Consider the following 22,441-nt stretch of genomic DNA (forward strand, 5'->3'; position numbering starts at 1 on the left):
TTTGAGACTTGCTGCCTCAGCTAGATGCACACAAATCTATGGGGTCCAATGGGATTCATCCCAGGGTACGGAAAGAGCTGCCCAATGTCATCACAAGACTTCTCCATTATTTTTCAGTAGTCTTGGAAGTCTGGAGAGGTCCCAGTTGACTGTAAGCTGGCAAATGCTGTCCTGATTTTCAAGAAGGGTAAGACAGACCCTGGTAATTACAGGCCTGTCAGTCTCACTTCAGTGACTGGTAAAACTGTAGAGAAGGTTATTCTGAGAGTTATTGAAAAAACTCTTGAGAGACGATGCAGTCACTGGTCACAGCCAGCACGGGTTCACAAAGGGAAAGTCCTACTTAACCAACTTAATTTCTTTTTACGACAAGGTCACCCATCTAGTTGACCAAGGGATGCCGGCAGATGTGGTGGTTTGGGATTTTAGCAAAGCTTTTGATACCGCCCCTCACAGTATCCTTCTGGACAAAGTATCCAGCACACAGCTAGACAAGTCCATAAGACGTTGGGTGAGCATCTGGCTGATAGGTTGGGCTCGAAGGGTTATAGCAACAGGGTTACACCAGACTGGCGGCCAGTCACCAGGGGGGCCCCCCACGGCTCGATTTTAGGCCCAGTGCTCTTCAACATTTTTATAAGTGATTTGGACATGGGAATCTCATGTACATTAAGTCTGCCAATGATACTAAACTAGGCAGAGCTGTGGACTCCCTCAAGGGCAGAGAGGCCTTATAGAGAGATATGGATAGACTAGAGAGCTGGGCAATTACCAACTGTATGAAACTTAACAAGTAGCGGATCCTCCACCTGGGACGGGGTAATCCTGGTTACACACACAAACTGGGGGACAAGAGGCTGGAGAGCAGCCCCATGGAAAGAGATCTGGGGGTTTGGGTTGATGGCAAATTGACTATGAGTCAACAGTGTGCCCTGGAACCAAAAGGGCCAACTGGGTCCTGGGGCGCATCAAGCACTGTATTACTAGCCAGCCGAGGGAGGCGATCGTCCCACTCTGCAGCGCTCTGGTGCAGCCTCACCTTGAGCCCTGTGTGCAGTTTTGGGTGCCTCAATATAAGATGGAAATCAAACTATCAGAGTGTGTCCAGAGGAGGGCGACCAAGATGGTGAAAGGCCTCGAGGGCAAGGCTTAGGAGGAGCAGCTGAGGTCACTTGGTTTGTTCAGCTTGGAGGAGAGAGGCTGAAGGATGACCTCATGGCAGCCTACAACTTCCTCAAGGCGGACAGCGGAGGGGGAGGTGCTGATCTCCTCTCTCTGGTGACCAGTGATAGGACACAAGAAGATGTAACAAAGCTGGTCAGGGGAAGTTCAGACTGGACATTAGGAAAAAATTCTGGATGACGTTCTTAGTTATATGGTTTCATTTTAGGTAGTCCTGCGAGGAGCAGGGAGTTGGGCTCGATGATCTTGATGGGTCCCTTCCAAACTGAGATTTTCTATGATTCTGTGAAATGAAGTCTTAAGAATTTAACCAAAATAGGATATCTAAATCCTAGTAGTTTCATAACAAGCCACAACCCTCCTGGCAAACAAAACCTGCTACATTTCATTAAATGAATCACCAATTAAAGTCTGGCTAAGTACTAAAGCATTTGAAAATTATCTTGTGATAAATGCTTTGTTTCTTACACGAAGCCAGATCTCTTTGCTTTTTGGTGGGTTAAGGAAATACTCTTAGAAGAACTACTGCTACAATTGACAACATGCTTGAAAGAACAGAACACCAGGTTTACAAAGTGACAGAGGGCAACTCCAGAATATGTCTGCTTTAGAAGCGATGCCTGTATATGAAGACTGAGTTATGCTGGAAAAAAATAGTTCCTGTATATAGAGCTTTAAAATAAACTTAATAAAAAGTAGTGAATTTTATAAACATCATATACAGATTTGTACAAACTTACATAGAGTAAATAAAAATATTTTTGTAAAATATATAGGAGATTTTAATAATGGGCAAAATCCTTAAATACTTTTGCATTTCAATTACATGTCAACATTTCATGTAACTATTGAGAAAGTCTTATGTTTCATCCAAACTTTGGGATTAAAAAAAGCTACTGATTTGTACCCACAATCATTTCTCAAGATTTGAAGATTCTTCTTGCTGGGAGGTGGGCAAGAACCTCTTCTAAAGCCACATTCACCCTAAAGCTAATGCAATCATTCAGTTACCACCACGTTACAGATAAAGCGGCTGTTGCATAAGCATCACAGAACTGGGCTCTGTAGTTCTGAAACTTTTTGGATTACAGCTAGAAACTCAGATTAATTTTGCCACTGTTGTATGAGTACTGGTTTCTTCTACCTTTTAGACTAGTTGGGTCACTAACTACTACAGTGTTTTCTGTCTTTTTAAACCACATTCACTGGAACAGGCTGCCCAGAGAGGTTATGGAGTCTCCTTCTCTGGAGACATGCAAAACCCGCCTGGACGTGTTCCTGTACCCCCTGCTCTGGGTGTGCCTGCTCAAGCCAGGTGGCTGGACAAGATGATCTCCAGAGGTCCCTTCCAACCCCTACTGTTCTGTAATTTCTTCTCACCCTTCAACACTAAGAAGTTTTTCTGAAGTGCCATGGAAAAGATTAAGTTTCATATCAAGAAAACTTCAAATATGTTTCCCTTGTCAATCCCAAATTCTTGCTTTGTGAACCCAAAAATCATGACATGCTTTCCCTGAAAAGTAAACTATAATACAAGAGGGAAGGAAATTAGTGTACTAAATTCAAGGTGGGAGCTCTAGAATTCAAAATTCAGATCATCTTCCTTATGGAAGTAAAGATAATCCAGCAGAGAGATTTTTTAAGCTGAAATACAGTCACCACTTTGTAGAGGTGCAGGTTGATAATTTAAAAATAATTATATCTTTATCAAACACTCAGTAACTATTCAAACCATTCTTAAAACTCATACAGAACCCCAAATTTGAAAAACTTTCTGAAATACAGATTTGTAAGAATGTGAATAGTATGCCATTTCCTCTATTAAAGAGGTCTTTCACTGAAGGAAAAAAATTATCAATTTTGCTTACATCAGTTTTATTAAGTCTAAACATGCTGTTTTTCCAAGAAAAAGCTCAGTGTAAACTTTTACCCCAAAACACAAAAAACACATTCATGAAACTAAATAACCACTTTACTCTGCCTGCATGTCTTCTTTGATTAAAGATTAAATTATGCAGTCCAAGCAATTTTAAAGACTACTTCTACCATCAAGCAGAGTTTTGAATGTCTCTGTGGCCAGAGGTTCCACGGTCTCTCTGGGCACCTGTTCATCAGACTCGTAGTTCAGAACAAAACACCCCCAAAGCTAATAACAACAAAAACCTCCAAACACTACCACTCCCCAAAAAAAGCCCCAAATCAATCAGAATTTCTGCCTTCTCAGTTTCCTCCCATTGCATACTTGAAAAAAGCAATATGACCTTCCCTTAGCCTCTCTAATGTTAAAGAAATCCAGTTCCCCCTCCTGAAGTGATATACTCTAGGCCCCTAATCATCTCGGCGATCCTCTCCTGGACTTGTGGCGGTATGTCATTTTTCTCATGTACTTGTGAACCCCAAATGGAGTAGTTCAGATGTGGCCTCACAACTGCTGAGCAGAGGGGAGGAACCACTATTCTCTGGCTGCCCTCTTGCTAAGACTGCTCAGTACATGGCTGGCCTTTATCACTGCCAACCCACACACAACTTGTCATCCACCCAAGTCCAAGGTCCTTTCCTTGAAAGCTGTCTTCTAGCCAGCCTGTACTGCTGCACAGGGCTACTCCAAGCCTGGCACAGGATCTCCTGTCAGACCATTTCTCCAGGTCGCACCAAATGGTGACTCTGCCTGTTAGCATATGGAAGGACTTGGTATCACCCAAATATACTTGCTGAGATCACACTCCGGCCCATCATCCAGACAACTGAAAGACACTAAATAGTACTGGCCCCAAAACTGACCCTGGAGGGATGGCGCTTGCCATCTGCTACCAGCTGCACTTTGCTCCACTGGTCACCACCCTCTGGGCTTGGCAACCCAGTCGATGTCCCATGCACCCTACAGGTCACTTATCTGGTCCACCTCTCACCAAGCTGGACAGAAGGCTGCCAGAGCAGACCATGTCAACGTAATCCTACAGACTTATTTTGCAGAAAGTTTTCTTCAGTGTTATACTAGATTTTTAGTTCTTCAGCAAGGAAAAACAAACAAAAGAAAATACTCTACTGGTATCGTAAGTATCTATTTCTGCAGGAGAACGACTTCAGTATTTCTCCTGATAACAAGTGTAACATGACAGATAAAACAAGTAAGGTCAAGATAGAGGTGGCTGTTAAAAAGAAAAGGCATACATCCTCTGGCTTAACCATACTAACAACACAACTTCAAGGAGGCCGTGTGCGCGCCCACGTGCACATCTACATGTATGAAGGGGGAAATGGGATCCCAACAGTGTTTTCTTGCTTTTTCACAGGAGCATTAAAGGAAAAGTTTCCTATAATCACCACAATCAAACCCATTGTCCTCAAAAATCTGACTTGTCACAATGCTTATACAAAACCTCAGCATTAGCCCACTAGTACTTGAAACCTGATATATAAAACACAGATCAATACTGTCTCTTTAGAAATCTAAATAACTGTTTGCTGCACTTTTCAGCAGGGAGTTTACTTCCAGGTGTACTCCCTCAAGAAAAGAAACTCATACTATTATCTCAGGAGTTTTCCTTCACACTCACCATTAAACTTTAGGCCTCTTGGCCAGTATCAAACCTTGTAGAACAGCCTCTAAAAGTACCATGGCACATGCTATTAACCAGATTCTGAAAAGTTTCCCACGAAATATAGAAATACGCTATTCATTTAGGGCACTTTTTTTAGAACACACTTATATTGCCTACCTCTGCACCTGAAACAATACTAATAATTAGCATTCTTGGCTTGATTCTGCCTAATGATTTTATTGCAAGGAACTAATTCCATTCAAATTAAGAACTTATGATCTTTCTTTCAGTTCCCCTCCATAAATTTGTTTCACATTTGTTTTTAAAAATTAATAACATATACCCTCATTCACATTGTTACAAATCACAGTAGTTATGAAAATTGAGTTTTACTCATTGGAGTGAGAAAAATACTGGAAATTAAATCAACCAATCTAATTCTCTTCCGTATCATTCATCTGCTGTCTTCCAATGACGTCACGTTGGATTATAAACATGGTTTTGTGGGCTGTTTCTCCCCTCCTTTCTTTTTCTTCAAAAAACTTTTTCTCTTTTATTGCTTTTTAACAACAGAGGCTATCTCCACAGGACCCAATCTAAACACTAAAACCAACTTTAAGTCATGTCACTTTAAGCAACTCCCTCTTCTCCATCAGGGCCCAAGTTCCCATGACTACGTGGTACACACTCTGTCAGGATTTATCTGAATGGCATACTGAGCAGAGTGCACCAAAGAGCACTTTCACAGTTTCCTAACTGATGAGCAAACATGAAGCAGCCTGTTGGGAGTTCAAAACAAGAAGCAGCACTTCTCTAAAAAACATACGATCTACCAAAAAGCAATAAGGACTTTCAAAAATATCTCTAAAATGAATACAAATTCTCAAAAGGCAAAGCTAACTAATCTGCCATGACTGAAACTTTGAGCTACCAGTGAACACTTCTTTGTTTTTCCTCCCATCAGTCACATTTAGGGAGGAGATTTGCTGCTTATTACAACCAAAGTTTCGAATGCTGTCAAATGAAGGGTAAAACTGGTTACATACTCCATGAATAAGTACTGTAGCATGTAAATGTAAAAAAAACATCCTCAAATGCATTTTTGTGAAACACACTATTGCAAATATAGGATGTTGCTGTCAAGTCTCCATCACGTTTTCAGTATCACAATCAGGCATCACCCATGAGCTGTCACTGTGGCATCTATATTTTAGAACACTCATGTATCCATTTTTGTGTCTTTGGTGCAATTTGCCATTCAGCATAAAAACAGTAATAATTATCCTGAGTTTTATTTACTAGACAAAGAAACTTTTCTTGTCTGGTTCTTTTAGGATGGTCTGCTACCAGAAGCATATTTCTTCAAAAACTGAAGATCATTTGTGGTCTGTTATGTAAGAACCAGGTCTTAAGTACAAAGATCTCTATAATGCCAGACTGTTTCTGACCGCCATAAGCAATAGGTTACGAGGTTAGGAAAAGCTGGTTTTAAGTCTAGTGCTGCTGGAGTCTCCTGGATTTCCACCACACACACCCCCAAAAAAATCTATTTTCATTAAAAAAATAAAGAGGATAAAAAATAGGATCTTACTATTTACCTGTTGTAGTTACATAGAGGTGACACTTCCATGGAAATGAAGTGATAGAAACAATAGAAAAAAATATTTTTCTTCAGACACACATACAAAATAGATCTTACCAGTTTTCACAGTTCAGGCTAATGAACAAAGTCTGTACCTATTGCCAGCTGAAACAAAATGTTGATTTAGAATGGAAGCGCTCCTGTTCTCTTGCATGGTTTCACCTGCCTCCCTTGATAGAATACTTTGTCACTGGAAAAGGATCTTGTGGGACAAAAGTGTATGAAATCACTGTAGATGAACTGACTGTAGAGCGGTTTCAGTGCTACACTAGTTTCTACAAAATCGTAAGGAGGAAAAAAAACCCTGTCCCCATACCCTTGTCCCGAGAGTCTTTCCCCCAGTAGAATAAGAAAAATTTACAGAATCTGAAGCATGAAGGAAAGCTACAAACAGAAAACTGAAAATTATTCATAAGCAACAGACTTGAAAGAAAATTTTTAAAAGGCAAAAGAAACAAGCAAAAAAGCCCCATACTTTCCCCTTTCCCATCTCTAATCCTAGACGGGTATCCTTGACACAATGAAGAACACTGAAAAATCTTCCCCCTTTAAGTTGTGTTAGATTATACCAGACTTGGATTGAGAGCAATAAAATTTATGTTGGGATGAGCAGGAGCCAAACAGTCATTCTTTCACTGATGCAGCATGCATGCATCTGTTACAGGACCAGTCTAGACCAACAGACCTCTGAGCTCAGGCAAATCAGCACAGTGAGAAGCAAAATGAGCAACAGTCATTGCTGAAATGGTGGTTTAGGGGATTTTTTAATTAAAAAAAAAAAACAACAAAACACAAAACCCACAAATTAAAAAAAAAAAAACCCAAACATATCTGCAGCCATATTTCATCATACTAATCAGCTAAACATTTATTAGAAAAAGGACACGTATGACAAGATCTAATTGTCAGAAAGCACATTCTGAGTTTTCGACTTCGCACTGAAAAGTAAAAGAAAGAAATAACAGTAATCATTAAAGATGCTCAAGTTTTACACAAGTGTAACAGTAAAGCAGGCATCAGAAACAACTGCAGCTATTCGTTATTGTATCATCAGCTTCTAACCGTCCCTTCTTATCTACCAGCCTGCCTAAAGGGAATTTAAACGTTTAAGCTTAACCTCTGTGTCTCAAGACAGCCCTGCAAAACATCTGCTGCTTTAGGAGAAAGACTCATAACTGCCTGGTCATGATAACCAAGTTATCCCTTGAGTGCAAAGATGTCCTTTCAGCTGGAGCTGGGACACAGCAGAATGGTAATCAAGACAGTCTTGTGGTGATCCCACATGTGCGCTTCTTACTCTCAGACAGATGTCATCATTCCCTAAAAATTCCAGCTAGCTCACACAGTAATATCAACTCAAGGATTAAAATCAACTCTTCAAAAATCTATTTGAATAACAGAAATCATGGAGCTACTGTAGATATAAAAGCATGTCTGGTAAGAACAAAGCAGAGGCTATATTTTAAGCTACTGTATCAGTAATCTGACTATATTCTCCTGGAACATCATTTTTTTTTTCTTTTTTTTAAAGTAATTAACCACCCATCTACATGCGCAAAAATACACCTCTTTATATAAATATTATAAAAAACTTCTCCCAGTTTCATGCAGAAATATGAAGTTCAAAATGTCTTCTTTGCATGAACACAACATGACATTGAAGAAATCAACATGGAAAGGAGTACAGACTGCAAATCCTCTTAAACTAGAGCTAGCCTATGATATAATGGTTTAGTTCCTTCCTCTGAGTTCGGGGGAAAAAATTACTGTAGCAATAGAATGAATGTTAAAATTTGTGTCTACTGATGGCCATCAGATAACACTCATGCTTTCAAAAAAATTTTTATTAAAAAAAAAATTATCTTGCAGCTCTTTGGTAACTACTATAAAAGATGCCTAAGCTTGGCTACAAAGATGACAGGGTCTTTTTTTTTGGTCTACTGTGACTGGATGACAAAAAAAATCAGTACGTTTTGCCTCTTAAGAGAGGAGAAAAAAAGAGCTTGCAAATTTTCAGAAGTTTCGGTGGTTTAAATGATGTAGCATGGAGCCTTTTCAGTCAACAAACTGCTACATAGCAGGATGTACTTACTATTTTCTCCTTTGATAATATTACAAAGATTTAAATAAAGTTTAGTTTGGGATTGTTTTTTGGGGGGGAGCTGTGGGGGGAGGGAGGGTGAGAGGGTGGTTTTGCCTTTTTTTGAAGAAAAAAAAAAAAAAAAGGTCACCCACAAACACATAGAAGTCCTTTGGAAAATCTTTCCCAGGGTTCTGATTGTTTGAGGTATGCCTTAGTATCTTGCTGGGCTTTCCACTAAAAACTTATAAAATGCGAAGTCAAGTCATCAGAATCAGTAAAAATGCCTGCCCTTATTTTTCATCTGAAACTTGTCTCAAAATTGCATCTAAGTGGATCCAAAGTCTCCTCTGAGAAGTATTTTAGTTATAACAGGAAGAGAGTCACAGCTAGGAGAGAATATACATCAATCCACCCAGCTGAACTAACTTCACTTCTACTAGAGGACAACCAAGTGAAAAACCAGCAATGGAGTCTACCACCTATTTCACTATTTCAGAAAATTTGTTAATTGTGATTAAGGAACAGTAGATTCACAGCTCTGTAATGCCTTCATGGAACTAGGCACACAGACACACACAAAACTTTCTTTTTTGTCACATTCTTTATGAAAAGGTGGTTCCGATCCAACCTCTGACCTGAGCTATGGTAGGAATTACATCAGCATGAGAGGCTACAAAATGGATCTTTTTGTTAAATCTGTTTAATTTCCCTACCCTTTCCATTCAGAAATAGTTCTAGTTCACAATCTTATTTAAAATAACAAAAATAATTAGTTTATCCACAAACCAGCTTATAGTCACTGAGGGAGGTGCAGGTTATGTTGAATTAAGGTAGCTTTAAAATAATGACCCAAGATACTTCAGGCTGCAGCACCATAACAGCAGAGAGCTTGACACTGCCTGCAAAAGCCCAGTGAGGGCTCCAACCTACATCCAACACTAAGCTGAAAAATCAAACAGCTGCAAGGATGGGATCATCTCCTTTGCCTTAATGTAGCAGGCTCAAAACTGAGGTTCAGGAGCTGCTTGAAGAGCTCTTCAGTCATCCACGGTGCACAGACAATAGCAGCGGTAATAACAGTCACACCAACCATCCGATTTCATTCCCTGCTCCTCCGTATGAATGATAGCCTTCAATAAGCAGATGCACCAAAACCAACCTAACTTTAAAGCAGAAGCAGCAGAACTGCGTATGCCAGCTGTTACTACAATAAAGACACATGATCAGGCTCTAACGGAGCACTTTGCCACATTCCAACCATCTGCATTTCCTCATGCAAATTAATAAAAACAAATTTGGGGGAGTTGCTGATTTTTTGCAGTATGTGATAGTTGAGCATATTTATGTCTTGTTTCCCATCAAATAATGCTTTTTTTAATATATCTACAGATAAATGAAAAAATAACACAAAACAAGTCCAGAATCAATTTAAAATGCAGAGTTTAAATAGAGCACATAGTCATACAAACAAAAGAAATTCAAGAAATAGCAATGCAAGCATCAGAAGCAGCCACTATTCTCTATTCCTCTGATTTATTGCTGTCAAATCAGACATGAAAACTTTGAAAATATGCACAATCCACACAAATGGTGCAGAACGCTGTGTATTTACCTTCCTATATTTTGGTTTTCTTTGGATGGGCATCACCACACTCAAAACTGTACTGATTATCTTCCCAGTCATGAAAGCATTATACTGTATTCTTACCCTAGAAGTTACCAGTGATGGCACATACATATTTTTACTTAACTCTATGAATGCTGTCAACTGTACTAAGAAGTATACCAATGGTTGTATCTATTCCACATAGTCAAGACCAGGGGGCAGCAATACTGTCAAACACACACCAAAACAGGTTGATTTCTGACAAATCTGTAAGTAACTAGGGCTTAATTACACGAGAAAAAAAGCAGTTAGAGTTATGGAAAAGTTACAGAAGTTAGCCTAGGTTACATAATAAAAATAAAATATATCATTTTAGATGTAATCTTACTATCACTCAGATACCTAGCCAGTTACTGTAAACAACAGCACTGTTGAAATTTTGAACTTAGATGGTTTTTCTAATAAGTCAACATTAACTGATTTTAATTCCATGGAATTAGATTTTCCATACCCGAACCTATCAGGAGAACGCTATGATTAACACTCTTTCCTTGCATACCAAATGCTTTGCTCATGCCAACACATTCAGCAAAACTAAAAAGAATCTATTAAATCAATCTCCTAGATACGCACTGGCTCCTGAAGAACTAACAAAGACTTGATGAACCAAGTATATAATCCAAAAGAACAACTAACTACCATCCATGAAACAACAGCAAAAACCTGTCTTCTCTCAGTGTTGTTATGCTAGTACCTTCAACCAAGTGCAGGACAAGAGAAGCGCTACACACTGTCTTGTGTTAAAGTCATTCGGAAGACATTTCCTTCTAAGTGCTGACCTAGTCCTTAGGAAATCAGCACCGAAACCTCAAATAAGAAGCAGTGGACTGACATCCCATAGCAACCAGCTCTGTAAGTTTACCTGTTCTCACACTCTTCCTTGAGAGTGAAGCAGTACAAACATTTAAATGGCGCTCATAATAAGCATTAAGAAAAACCCAACACTGAGGCTTCAAGGTTGAGATGCTGAGACTGTATAATCACTTCTGCTGCATTGTTTTGCTCCTCTCCTTCCACCACCTATTTTGCTTTCATATTATTATCCTCACTCCACATTCACCCCTTCTTCTTTACCTCATTTCTTAAATGAGGTCTCCCTTGGCAGGTTTCTGCAGAGTTCTGCGCTGACTTGATCTAATGAATGGCCGGGGAAAACCTCTGCTAACACTCACTCCCAAACAAAACTCGGCCTTCATCTTCCTCTAAAAATCCCAACATCCACACTTTCTTCTACTGCAACAGCTGCCAACACGAAAAACACCAAGAAGTACAACAGTAACATTTAAGTTCAGGCAACTGCTTTACGCTCTAATCTTTAAGACGCCAGGGCAGGAAAGCTTTCTGTAACTAGATCAATACAAGAGCGAAGTCCCACAATTAAAAGACCAGATTACAGGCATACCAGTGCCTCTAGCTCCCGTGGATTTGGGCGGGTGGTACTGCCCCGTCCTTGATGCTCTTCCTCAAAGACAAAAAAAAAAAATAAAAAAAAAATGAAAGGGTGTGTGATTTACCTCCTCCAGCAGCGTGACCGTATTTCTGCAGTTCTGCAACCGGGTGGTGAAGCTGGAGGTGGTCGGGGAGTTGTAATCCTCTGTGGTCTCGGCGATGAACTCCGACACGGTGATCTGGTCCGGCATGATCCTACGGCGCCGGTAAAACCCAGAAGGAGCCGAGCACACGGGTCCGGGGGGGGGGGGGGGCGGGGGAAGCCAAGTTTTGGGGGGAGGAGAGGAAGGTGGTGGGGAAAAAAGGAAAAGGGGGGAGAAAAAAAAAAAAAGCAGAGGGAAGATGTTAACAGCCAGCAGAGACCCGCAGCATCAAAGCAACGGAGCCGCAGAGAAAGGCTGAGGCTTCGCCCGCCGCAGCCAGCCTCCCCCCCGGCCGCCCCCTCCTCCTCCCGGGCAGGAGGTGAAGGGGGAGAGGCCCCCGCACAGCACCCCGCGCCGCTCGGCCCCGCCGGCGGGGAGAGCTGCCTCGGCTGCCTGCGGCCCCCCGACAGCTGCGGGGACGGGGCCGCCTCTGAGGAGCCCGGCCCCGCCGCCGCGCTGAGGGGAGCGAGGGCGGGATGGCGGGCGGGGAGCGGCGCCCGCCAGGCTCGGCCCCTTTCCCCTCGCGCCCGCCCGCCGACCCCCCCTCACGCCCCCGCCGCCGCCAAGTTGGGCACTAACTTGTGCGGGCTGCGGCTGCGCCCCCCGGCCGGGGGAGGAGGGGAGGGCCGGGGGAGGCGGCGGCGGGCCGGGCCGGGGCTGGCGGGGGCTCCCGCCGCCGCTGACAGTCACCCGGTGACTGACAGGCGCTGCCCAGCGCCCGCCCGCAGCCCCTACGTGGGGCCAACGAGGAAGTGCTCTGCGCATGCGCCGCCGCCCTCCTCCCCTCCCCCCTCCCGCGGCGGCACCGCCCCCTCCCCGGCTTCGCGCACCGTGCCCCCCCCCCCCCGCGCCGAGGTCCCTCAGCCTCCTTTTTCTTTTTCCTTTATTTATTATAAAAAAGGTGTTTCCAGTGGCAGCGCGGGTGGGCGGGGGCCGCCGGGCTCCGGCTCCCTGCCCCGGCTCCGTGTCCCGCCGGCAGAGCGGGCCCCGCCGCCCCCCGGCCCGCAGCCGGGCCCCGCCGCCCCGGCCCCGGCCGCGGGGTGCTGCCTGTCTTCCCTTCTTTAAGTCTGGCTCACAGCCGGTCGATGCCCTTTCGCTTCGAGCCCTTGTGCTACAAGCTTTGATGTAAAGCGTGAAGATCGCGAATTCCTCACAGCCGCTGCTCATAAAGTCATCACTTCAAGCAGCCTGACTGTATAGGTTCCTACCCTCCTTAGGTAATTTTTAAGAAGTCCTGCTGTGCCTCAGTGACACCCTTGAAGGTGCCCTCCCGGACACGCATTGCGAACTCTGCTCCTGAGCCCTTGCAAAGAGCGCGGGGGAGCGAGACGCTGCCGTTGGAACGGCGGTACCGCGCCGGCCCCCGCCGTGCCCTCCCGCAGCCGAGGAAGCAGCGGCGGCCCTGGCATGAAGTCGCACCCCTGGTATCCTCCCTCTGTGCTGTTTATCAGTCCCGCATCCTGTCACAACTAGTATTTCTGGATAAGATAAAATATCCTTTATCTGTTATTGCGTCTTGTAACTCTGAGAAATGACAGACAGCACTAATGAGATCCTCTTCCCCCCCCCCCGCTTTTTTTTTTTTTTTAGGCTTAGATTTTGGGGCCCATATGTGCTTTTCTAAAGAAGGCTAGGTCTCAGGAGGGTCAAGTAATTATGGTCATCTGCTGTTTCAGTCTGATCTATTTAGTCATGTTATGTGTTTTCCTTCTCTTTGTATTAAGGATTCTTTCCACAGAAGCTGGGAAACTCAGGACTGGTAAATATTCTTAAATCTGAACAATTGAAAGTGAGCAATATTATACAGATATATCCATTTCAAAGGCTTTAATATTCTGTACATAAGGACCTACTCCTGTATTTATTACAATGCGCTTAGGCTTTTACATGGTTTCTTATGTAATTCTAATGAAATGCCTGTACAACTCAAAAACAGTTGAAAACTCCAACAAAAGGCTGTAATGCCTGAGTAAGCATAAAAAGGAGATACTTGTTTTGTGTATACCCATAAAAAATGATTTGCATGCAGTTCTGCCAGCAAAATATGACCAATACTCCTGAGAAATGGTCCTGCCTGAACATGTTTCTTTGATTTCATCGCCTTAGCAGAAGCCCTCCATATGGCCATGTGATTGCTTCTGCTGCTGCTGCTTCACGTGATCCAGCTTTCCGGCACAAAGCTCTGGGCTCATACAGATGATTGTTAAACGTCATGAGACTCTGAAAGGTAGAGTAGGCAAGAGGAGGAGGAGGAAGCCAAGAAAAGAACCGTGTGGGAGTTGCACTGAAAAATGGATTTGGGCAAAAAAAAATTGAAGCACTGAAGAAGCGACTGGAGTGGTAGGAAGAAAATCAATTGAGGATTGTGTTCGTAAGAGCAGTGGAGGAGGAAGAGAGAGAAAGAAGATAAAAATGGCTGGTGGCATCAAAAGCAGTATGGAAAAGAGAGTCTGGGGGTTAGGGCCGGGGAAGAGCTGTTAGTAGCATCAAAAAGAGCTTGTTTCAGTGTGCCTAGCCTGCACGGAAACCGGATGGGTGAGGGGCTGGGATATGGCCCAGGGCCAAACAGGACCTCTGTGGTCATCCCCTATAATTTCCTGCAGGGCATCGATCATGGGCTGTCACACAGCCATTCCTGAGCCAGACCTGTGGTCTGCGGGTCAGCTACGGTGTTCACGTTAGAAAGAGACCTGATCCCTCTCTAGCAGATTTCAAGTGAGGACAAATCCATCACTTTGATGGGTAAACTGGTTTAATTGATTGAGCACTCCCACTGTTAAAGTTGAATTGTTCCTCTTCAGCCTGAAGTTATTGAGCTTGAATACTACTAGCCTTTGGATTGTAAAATAATCTCATCTGCTATTCTAACCAAATCCTACCCCAAAGAGTGTGGACAAAAGCCGAACATATTGCTACAGACGTAATTTCTTTAATACTATTTAGAGAATATTTAAACTGCAGAACTGAAAAGCATGTTCAACAAAGAATGGGAGGAGAGAGGCCAGAGAAACTGGAGCAGTGAAGAGTGACAGAAATGAAGGCATAGCAGAGAGCAACAGTAGCTGAACTTCTGTGTCTCCTCATCAGGAAGAAAAAGATCTTTTAAAATAAAATATTAAATATATAAAAAATAGAATGAAGAGAGGAGAATACTGGGAAATAAAGAGAACAGCACAAGGCCTAAAGATAAAAAAGGAAGATCAATAGCAACCGATCATAATTGCCTATTAGTCTGTTTTTTTGACAGTTCTGGAATTGTTAACTCTATTATAGAGAATATGGTGCTCAGTTTTGCTGCTTTGAAGCATTATTTCCTCTTCTCCTATACAAATGCTATGGGAGAAAATAACCCTATGGGGTGACCCCCTTAGGCTTGGATTATGTTCACTTCAACTCAGTGGAAGTAAGATTAGTTAATTAACATGATGTTAATAAAAATAAATTATACAACTTGCCTGTAAAAATGTGCTTACATTTAAACTAGTCAAATTATATAACTGTTTCAGATAGCTGTTAGTGGATTTCGGATTTAACCATGTTTCCTGTTTTGAATGGCAATCAGTATCGGAGATTCACTTCTAAATTTGTAAGATGCACCTCTCTATAAATTGTCACTAAATGAAATCACTGTTTCACTTCACAAATGTCAAAGAATAATCAACAGAGTGTGAAAGTTATATTTCACGGCGTCTGCTCTAATGCTATCTTAGTCTGTGCTAGATCCTGGGGGAGGCTGTGCCGCATCCTTTTTCTCATGTAAGACTTGCCAGTAGAAGTTATGCTTATCTCACTCCTCCTGGTATTCTGATATGAAATGCATCTCCGTGTCCATCCTGGGACAAGCTAGTGCAGGTGAGGAGAGCCCAAACGCCCCTGGAAAGCACACCGGTTACTGACGATACATTGCTCTCAAGGAAGTTGCGCTGTCTTGCCATCCCACCCAGTGATTCAGTCTACAAATCCTTTTGATTCCCTGGCCTTTTTTACCGTGAGTGCTAACAGGAGAGTTAATTACAGCAAGCTGATAATATTTCTGCAATATTGGTGGTAGTCACCATGCTTAGGGAGAGGCTGAGGAACACAGCAATGACAGCACAAACTGCTAATGCAGGTGTTTTGCAATAAGCTGAATAACAGCGATGGTATTTTCATTTTGTAGTACTCTAGTCATCTTATATTTAGATTGAGATCATCAGTTCATTCATGAGAGCTGAGCAGTAGTCATCAGGTGATGATGACTATTGTCAGCATTGTGAACTTTCAGACGTTACAGATATGTGCCAGAGGTGAACAGCTACATTGCTCTTGCTTAGCTCTTCCTGTCACCAGTGCAATTAACTGTTTAAACCATGCAGTGGTGAAGTAGGGAACAGCAAGATTTTCTTTCCACTGTAGATAAGGAGACAGATACAGGAGGCTGTAGCCCTGCTGACCAAAAGCAGGGCTGTATTTTTGGCCATCTAGCTTTAATCATGCAGAGTCAGCTCTTCACAATATCAGTGCCTCAGCTGTGCTGAAGCCTGTGGTGGATATCCCATGGGATACGGTTATGCTGCCTGCAGCAAGCAGCCCCAGGACCACCCTGAGGCCACGCTTGCCTGCTGTGTAGATAGAGAGCTCATAAATACAAGCTCAGGTGCGGCTGCTTCTTGGTTTTTGGAAACAAGCTTGACCCGGGTCCCTGGCTGTGCACCAAATATGCTGCCAAGCATGCTCAGACAAGCTGCCTCCAGGGCGATTTGCAACCTGTCAGTGTGGCGAAGTGAGTTGTTAGCTGAAGAAGGAAATCACTGTGCACATGGCTACTGTGCAGATGACTCCTCTTGATTAGTACAGACATAGTCGTGCCAAGGATGTCACATGTCAATTTTGTTTTTTCTTTCTTCCCAGGTATGAAAGAGATGATGCCACTTTGCAAATTAGGGTTTACACCTACACTCGTTTCTTTACTTTCAAGGTTCCTGTCTTTGCTATTACTGCTGATAAAAGTGGTGTAGAATAACCAATAGTGTTTAATTAAAACATCACATTATTAAAATGCATATGCTTTTGTTAGTAAACTCTATAGTTGTTCTTTTTATGCTCCTTAGCATCTTCACAAACATGGAGAGTATCACCAGCTCAGCAGCAAATAGCAACAGAACTAGTGGCGTGCTAAAACCCATCAGGAAAATATCCTTAGGCTATGCTGCACTATGATACTGCTATTCTGAATAAATTTGTGGTTTGCTGTTATATTCATCCATTTCAGCTAAACGCAGCACTCAGCATTACTTCCCATCCTCCTTCCTCTGCTAACTCACTGCATGGGATCACTGTAAGGCGTAAGGCAGCCATGGCCTTTGATCCCCACTAAAGTTGGTTTGAGAACCCCTGAGAAAATGTCGATATAGTAATTGCTGCTGCTGCTACATTTTTATAATTTCATTTCCCAACAACTTCTGACAAAATTAATGGGAAATGTTTATTTAAATATGTGGCAATAAGTACTAGAATATCCACAAATATTTCTGAATATCAACTCTTCTCATTTGAGTTGAATGTTGGGCTTAGAAGATAAAAGGAGCTTCAAATCGACAAGAATCTCAGCAGAGTGTTTGGCTTTTGGTTTTAGAGTATCTCATGTGCTAAAACCCAGTAAATTTTTTTTTGTTGTTGATAGTTTTGTTTTGCAAACCCAAACCACCCCGTTTATGTGAGGACACGTAACATCCCCACACTGTACTTCAGTGGGAAGTGTTTAGTCAGGAGGAGTTTCACCTCCAGGAGCAGCGTCCTTTCAGAGGACAGTCCCACCGGCTGACTGAGCCTTGTACAAAAAAATACAGCTACATATTTTAACCTGCAGCATGGTTTCACTTTTAATATCACAAAACTGCATGATGTACTCACAGAAAAAGGCAAAATCTATTTTAAACATCGAAGCCTACACCGCACATTGTGACTGGTGCTAATTTGCATGAAGGGAACTTACATGGTAAAATGTGACTTGTTTTTACGTGCGAAGGAAGGCTGTTGGATTCAACATTTGCAAGCAAATCTTGGAAATGATTGTGTTATTGGGACAGAATAGTCAGGTAACTTCCCGGTCAAAGAAAAATGCTTTTGTCTAAGTCATATCTCTGTACAAGCTGAAAACCCAAATCCAGATCCAGTAAACATGCTGATCACAATTCTCTATTTTTAAGCAACAGTATCTACCAATGTGGACTACATGAGCTGCAACAACAGTTGCTGTTGCTGCTGTGACTGTTTTGAATACAAGGATCAGCTGATTTCAATTTTAATACTGGCATATCTGAGCATGTGTCTTCATTTGTTATTTAAAATTCGATAAGAAAACATAAGCAACTCTCTCAGAAACTACAATGTAAGTTTAAAAGCCTTTTAACACTAGCAATGGTGGCTTAAACAAAAGGTTCTTTTTGCATTCTTTCACTATTATTATTATAGCAAAAAGAGAACCAATTGTGTTCTCATTATAAATGACATTCTGGTAACATTAGGATCTTGCATTTTTAATGCTATATGCACCAAACAAAAAAGGTTAAATCAAAACATTGGAAACATGGCACTGAATGATATATTTTGCATCTTATTTACTTAAATGTCCTGTGCAAGGGCTTGACTGAATGATAAATAAGCTGAAATAGCCATCTCAAAGGACAGCTGAAAATAACAGCACTGAAAATGAAGTGCAGCATTGAGTTACACAAGATTAAGCTGACTAATCTGCTGATTCAGTTTTGCCTTTGGTTTTTGGTTTTGTCATGTAAGATCAAGAGTCATGCAGACACGTAACGGCATTCCAGGCTCACAATAACAGCAAGCGATGGGCTGTTCCCCTGCAATTTCTGCATCCTCCAAAGGGAAAAACAGCAAAATGCTCACCTCACCGGCAGCAAGAGGCAGCAGGTTAAGGACAGGGAAGGCATGCTCTCTTTTTTTTTGTTGCAGGTGCGCTGAGTTTGGTATTTTTATGGCACAGAGGTTTTTTGTTAGAGATGCTCATTTAAGAAACCGTCAGTTCTTAGGAAGCATAATACTGTGTGTGTCAGGAGAGACCAGATTCAAATAGAGCCCTTAAAACATCTACAGAGTATAAAAACCCAGCAGTATTCTTCTATTAGGACCATATTTTGGAGAGTCCAGAGATATCAAACTGTTATGAATGCTGATGGATAAGAAAACTGCCAGTGGAGCCTCTGGCAAATTTAACCCTTGCCTCAGTGTGAACGGGAGTGTGCTCGTTCCTCACGGAGACGGTTGTGCAAGGACTGCCGACCTCACCGGCGCTGCTCTCCCAGCTGTATCCACCAGTGCCGTGTCAGTGAGGGTGAGGGCCAGCATGGGGGAAACCTGTGTGTGGTTATCCTTGCATTCCTGACCCTGACCAAATCCCTGGAGGATTGTTGGGAAGGGCAGCCGACACATTAGCATGAGCCATGCCAGCGGGATTGCAAAGCACAAGACAAAGCTATTATGTCATGAAGAGGTACTCTGTGATTGAAACAAGAGAAAAAAAGAGTCCTTCCAAAGCAGGAATCATAGTAGCTGAATACATTTTTTTTTTAATATGAGAAATAGCAATGACTAAAATCAGTGAGTGATACTGCAGAAATGAACATGTTGCAGGGCAGCTGGCATAGCAGGCTCTCCAAAATAAAAAGAGAATGAAATAAAGCCTCAACCCACACTGCAAACATTTCAATATTTTCTCTTTCCCTCTGGAAACGATATGGCTGTGTCATTATCCGGGCACCTCTCTGGTTCTACCTAAGCTGCTAAATGTATGCTGATGGCAGTATGTGTCTTGCCTGCAGTGAAACTGGAGGCTCAGGCCAAAATGAACCTGGGAAGCAGTCTGAGAATGAAATAAAGGCTCTGTAGACTGGGATCATGTCCCTGAGCTGCCACTCATGGCAGTGACATGGCATTTGATCTCTGTGTGCATCATTTATCTATCTGTGCAATGCAGACGATTACATTTATTTTTCTAGGTGAAAGCACACTGGGCTTTTCCAGCTGAGTAGTGCTATATCAGAACTAAGTATTTTTCTTATATATTTTATTGCAAGAGTTTCAAGAAATAGCTGAAGGATGAGAAGGGCTCTCAGGCCAGACAATTTCATCAACATTTTATTGGATAGACAAAAAGGATTGGCAGGTAAATGAAAGGGTTGCTATCTACTGGTTGTCGATTGTATGAAAATACAAAGCAGAGAGATCTGGATTTGTGAGGGGCTTTTTCCCCCTCTGTATTATGAATTTATTAGAATTAGAGCAGTATTTAGTGGAAGAAGAGGGGCTGAGACCCCACCATGCTAAACAGATACAAAGAAGTCATTTGTGCCTCTGCACAAGCTTTTCTAACACAGTTTGCAGACGCGCACGTGTGTGGGCCTACTGAGTTGAAGTTCAAAAGCTGGCTTATAGTGTTGACTGAGCATACTTCATTTCTTAATTTCCTAAAGAGCATCTCATCAGACAAATGCTGGAAATAAATCTGCAGACGTTGGATGATATAAAAAAAGGCTCTTGCAACCACTGAACTTACTACCACATCTGCACTTCCTTTATATAAGCCTCTATTTTCAAGGATGCATCACTTGGCCAGACTCTAGGCTTGAACTTAGCGTAGGAAATTTTCAGTTCAGGAGAGATGTCTTTTGGGTTTTAGTGGAGTTTTGGTTTTTTTTTGTTCTGAGGGGTTTGTTTGTTTGTTTTATTAAGGGCATCAATATGTTTGACAATACATAAGACCTGAAATAGTTTGAGGTATATCTGCTTTAATGCTCAAAGGTTTGTCATCAAGCAAGAATTACAGAAATTTAAAATCAGGATCTACATGTTTTATTAAAGTAGGCATTTGAATGTTGTAGTTGTGGGGTTCTGTTAAAACCCAGGACAGCAGGCAACCATCTGGAAGCTTTTGGAAACTAGTCTTGCTGCATGGACCTAGTCTCCATTGGGTCAGTGTCCACATGGTGCTAAATTAAATAAAGATGTTTGGAATTTTCAGTCTAGAGGTCCATCATAGCAGCCCCTCTCTCTGACTACTCATTTGCTTCTACTTTTAACCACAGAAATTGAGCTCACTGCTTCCTAAGTTAATCAGCTCTCCATTGACTGCGGTAGAGGGTGATTATCTGCCCATCTGTCCTGCCTCTAATGATTTTTTTAATGCATTGCTGATCCCAGCAAATTTGTAAGGGGGGGCATGAAAGGTGTCAACATTCTTCATTTCCTCGAAGTTTTGTGGGAAAATAAAAATGAGCAGAAGAAAAGGTGTTTATTGCCCACATGGACAGAAAAGGTTCACCCTCATCTTGCCCTTTATCAAGAGAACTGGTGTAGGAAAAAGATGCTGTAAGTGTCCAAATCATGGGAAAAGTTTTACTGATGGCTTGTACCTCCTCAGGAGCTGCAGTCAAGACCCAAACCCATAGGAAATCAGGTTTCGTTAATGTCAGTGATCTCACTACTGCTTATTTGCTTGTTTATTTCATTACTCCAAGACAACCTAGGAGCAATAGGACATAAAAACTTAAGTCCTGTTTCAAAATCAAATAGAAATATCCAGCTTAATAGCTTCATACTTTTCAAAAGATGATTGTTTGACTTCTGAACTCTTGCTTATTTAAGGCATCATGGACTTAAAAAGGAAAAACATGCATAGCCATGTGACAAAGCAAATGCACCAAAGGAAGATTTATTTGGTTTTCAGAAGATCAGCAGCAGTGATTCACCCCTCTTGGCTGGTGTGGAGCGCAGTATGGTCAACTGTTTCCCCCAGGGAAGAAGAAAAGATGAAAGTCCCACACTGCTGCGATGGCCACGCAGGGAGCAGTGACCTGTGCCAGGATAGCTCCAGCCAGTGCACCAGGTACAAAGAAACTTCAGCCTTAACCATCAGTGTTGTTGTTGTAGGGGGTTCAAGTCAGGCAATCCAAATGTAGTGTTTAGTGGTTCAGTGAAACACAGCACAAACTTTGAAACAAGAGCACTCACCATCCAGAGACTGAATAAACAAAAGCATATTTAGACAACTGTGTGCTATTCAGCATTTTACATCATGAGAAGAGAGTCCCTCCTCTTTCAAGCCCCCGCACAAATCTTGCCATAGATTTTTCAGGCTGATCTCAGAGATCTGTTGTTTTCAAAGTTAAAACAACATCAGTTACCACATCTAAATGAGTTGAAAGGCGTTACAAGAAGTGCCCTTTTTATACCCTGCCCCCTCACCCAGCTTTGAAATCTATAAAAGCAAAGCAAATTCATAACAAATATTAGTGTTTTTTTCCAGTACTTGCTCAGGTGGTCAATGTTTTGTAAGGATTTACTGATTTATGGGGGTTTTCATCCTTGGACGTGGCAATAGGTTAGGCTTTCTCTGAAAAACATCCACTGTAGTAATGTCCAAAGTGGCATCAAGTACAGAAAAAAAACCCCACTGGCAGGTATTGCAATTGATAAAACCAGTTTCTTTTGGGCTACTTTTTCCAAAGATTCTGGTCTGCTTTTTTACACTTTAAATCAGTTATTTATATTTATGTCTTTCTTCTTTCTTACCGATTCCATAGTGAATCTCTTGAAGAAAAACTTGAAAGCCTGGAAGCTGAAGATCTCATGTCTCATCTGTCACGACCAGAAACCTACCTAGATGAAAAGATCAAGTAAGTAAAACTGACCAAAGCTATGGCACTGATAAGATCACTTATTCAGTCAGTTTGA

General features: G+C 42.1%; 1 protein-coding gene across 6 annotated transcripts in view; it reads right to left on the reverse strand.

Moving 5' to 3' along the window:
• The window catches only part of ASAP1 (ArfGAP with SH3 domain, ankyrin repeat and PH domain 1), a 161,226-nt gene that overhangs the window by 117,923 nt on the left and 20,862 nt on the right, over positions 1-22,441 (reverse strand). For 4 of the 6 annotated variants that reach the window (XM_075085825.1, XM_075085821.1, XM_075085823.1 and 1 more), the window contains 2 exons: positions 22,280-22,366; positions 11,630-11,759 (listed from right to left, as the gene is read on the reverse strand). In XM_075085825.1, coding sequence (XP_074941926.1) covers positions 11,630-11,759; positions 22,280-22,338 — 189 coding nt within the window. In that variant the 5' untranslated portion in view covers positions 22,339-22,366. The remainder of the gene's footprint in view (positions 1-11,629; positions 11,760-22,279; positions 22,367-22,441) is intronic. The other 2 variants (XM_075085822.1, XM_075085824.1) reach the window with 2 other exon arrangements.

Source organism: Phalacrocorax aristotelis, chromosome 2 (assembly GCF_949628215.1).
Source record: "Phalacrocorax aristotelis chromosome 2, bGulAri2.1, whole genome shotgun sequence".
Classification (NCBI taxonomy): Eukaryota; Metazoa; Chordata; class Aves; order Suliformes; family Phalacrocoracidae; genus Phalacrocorax; species Phalacrocorax aristotelis.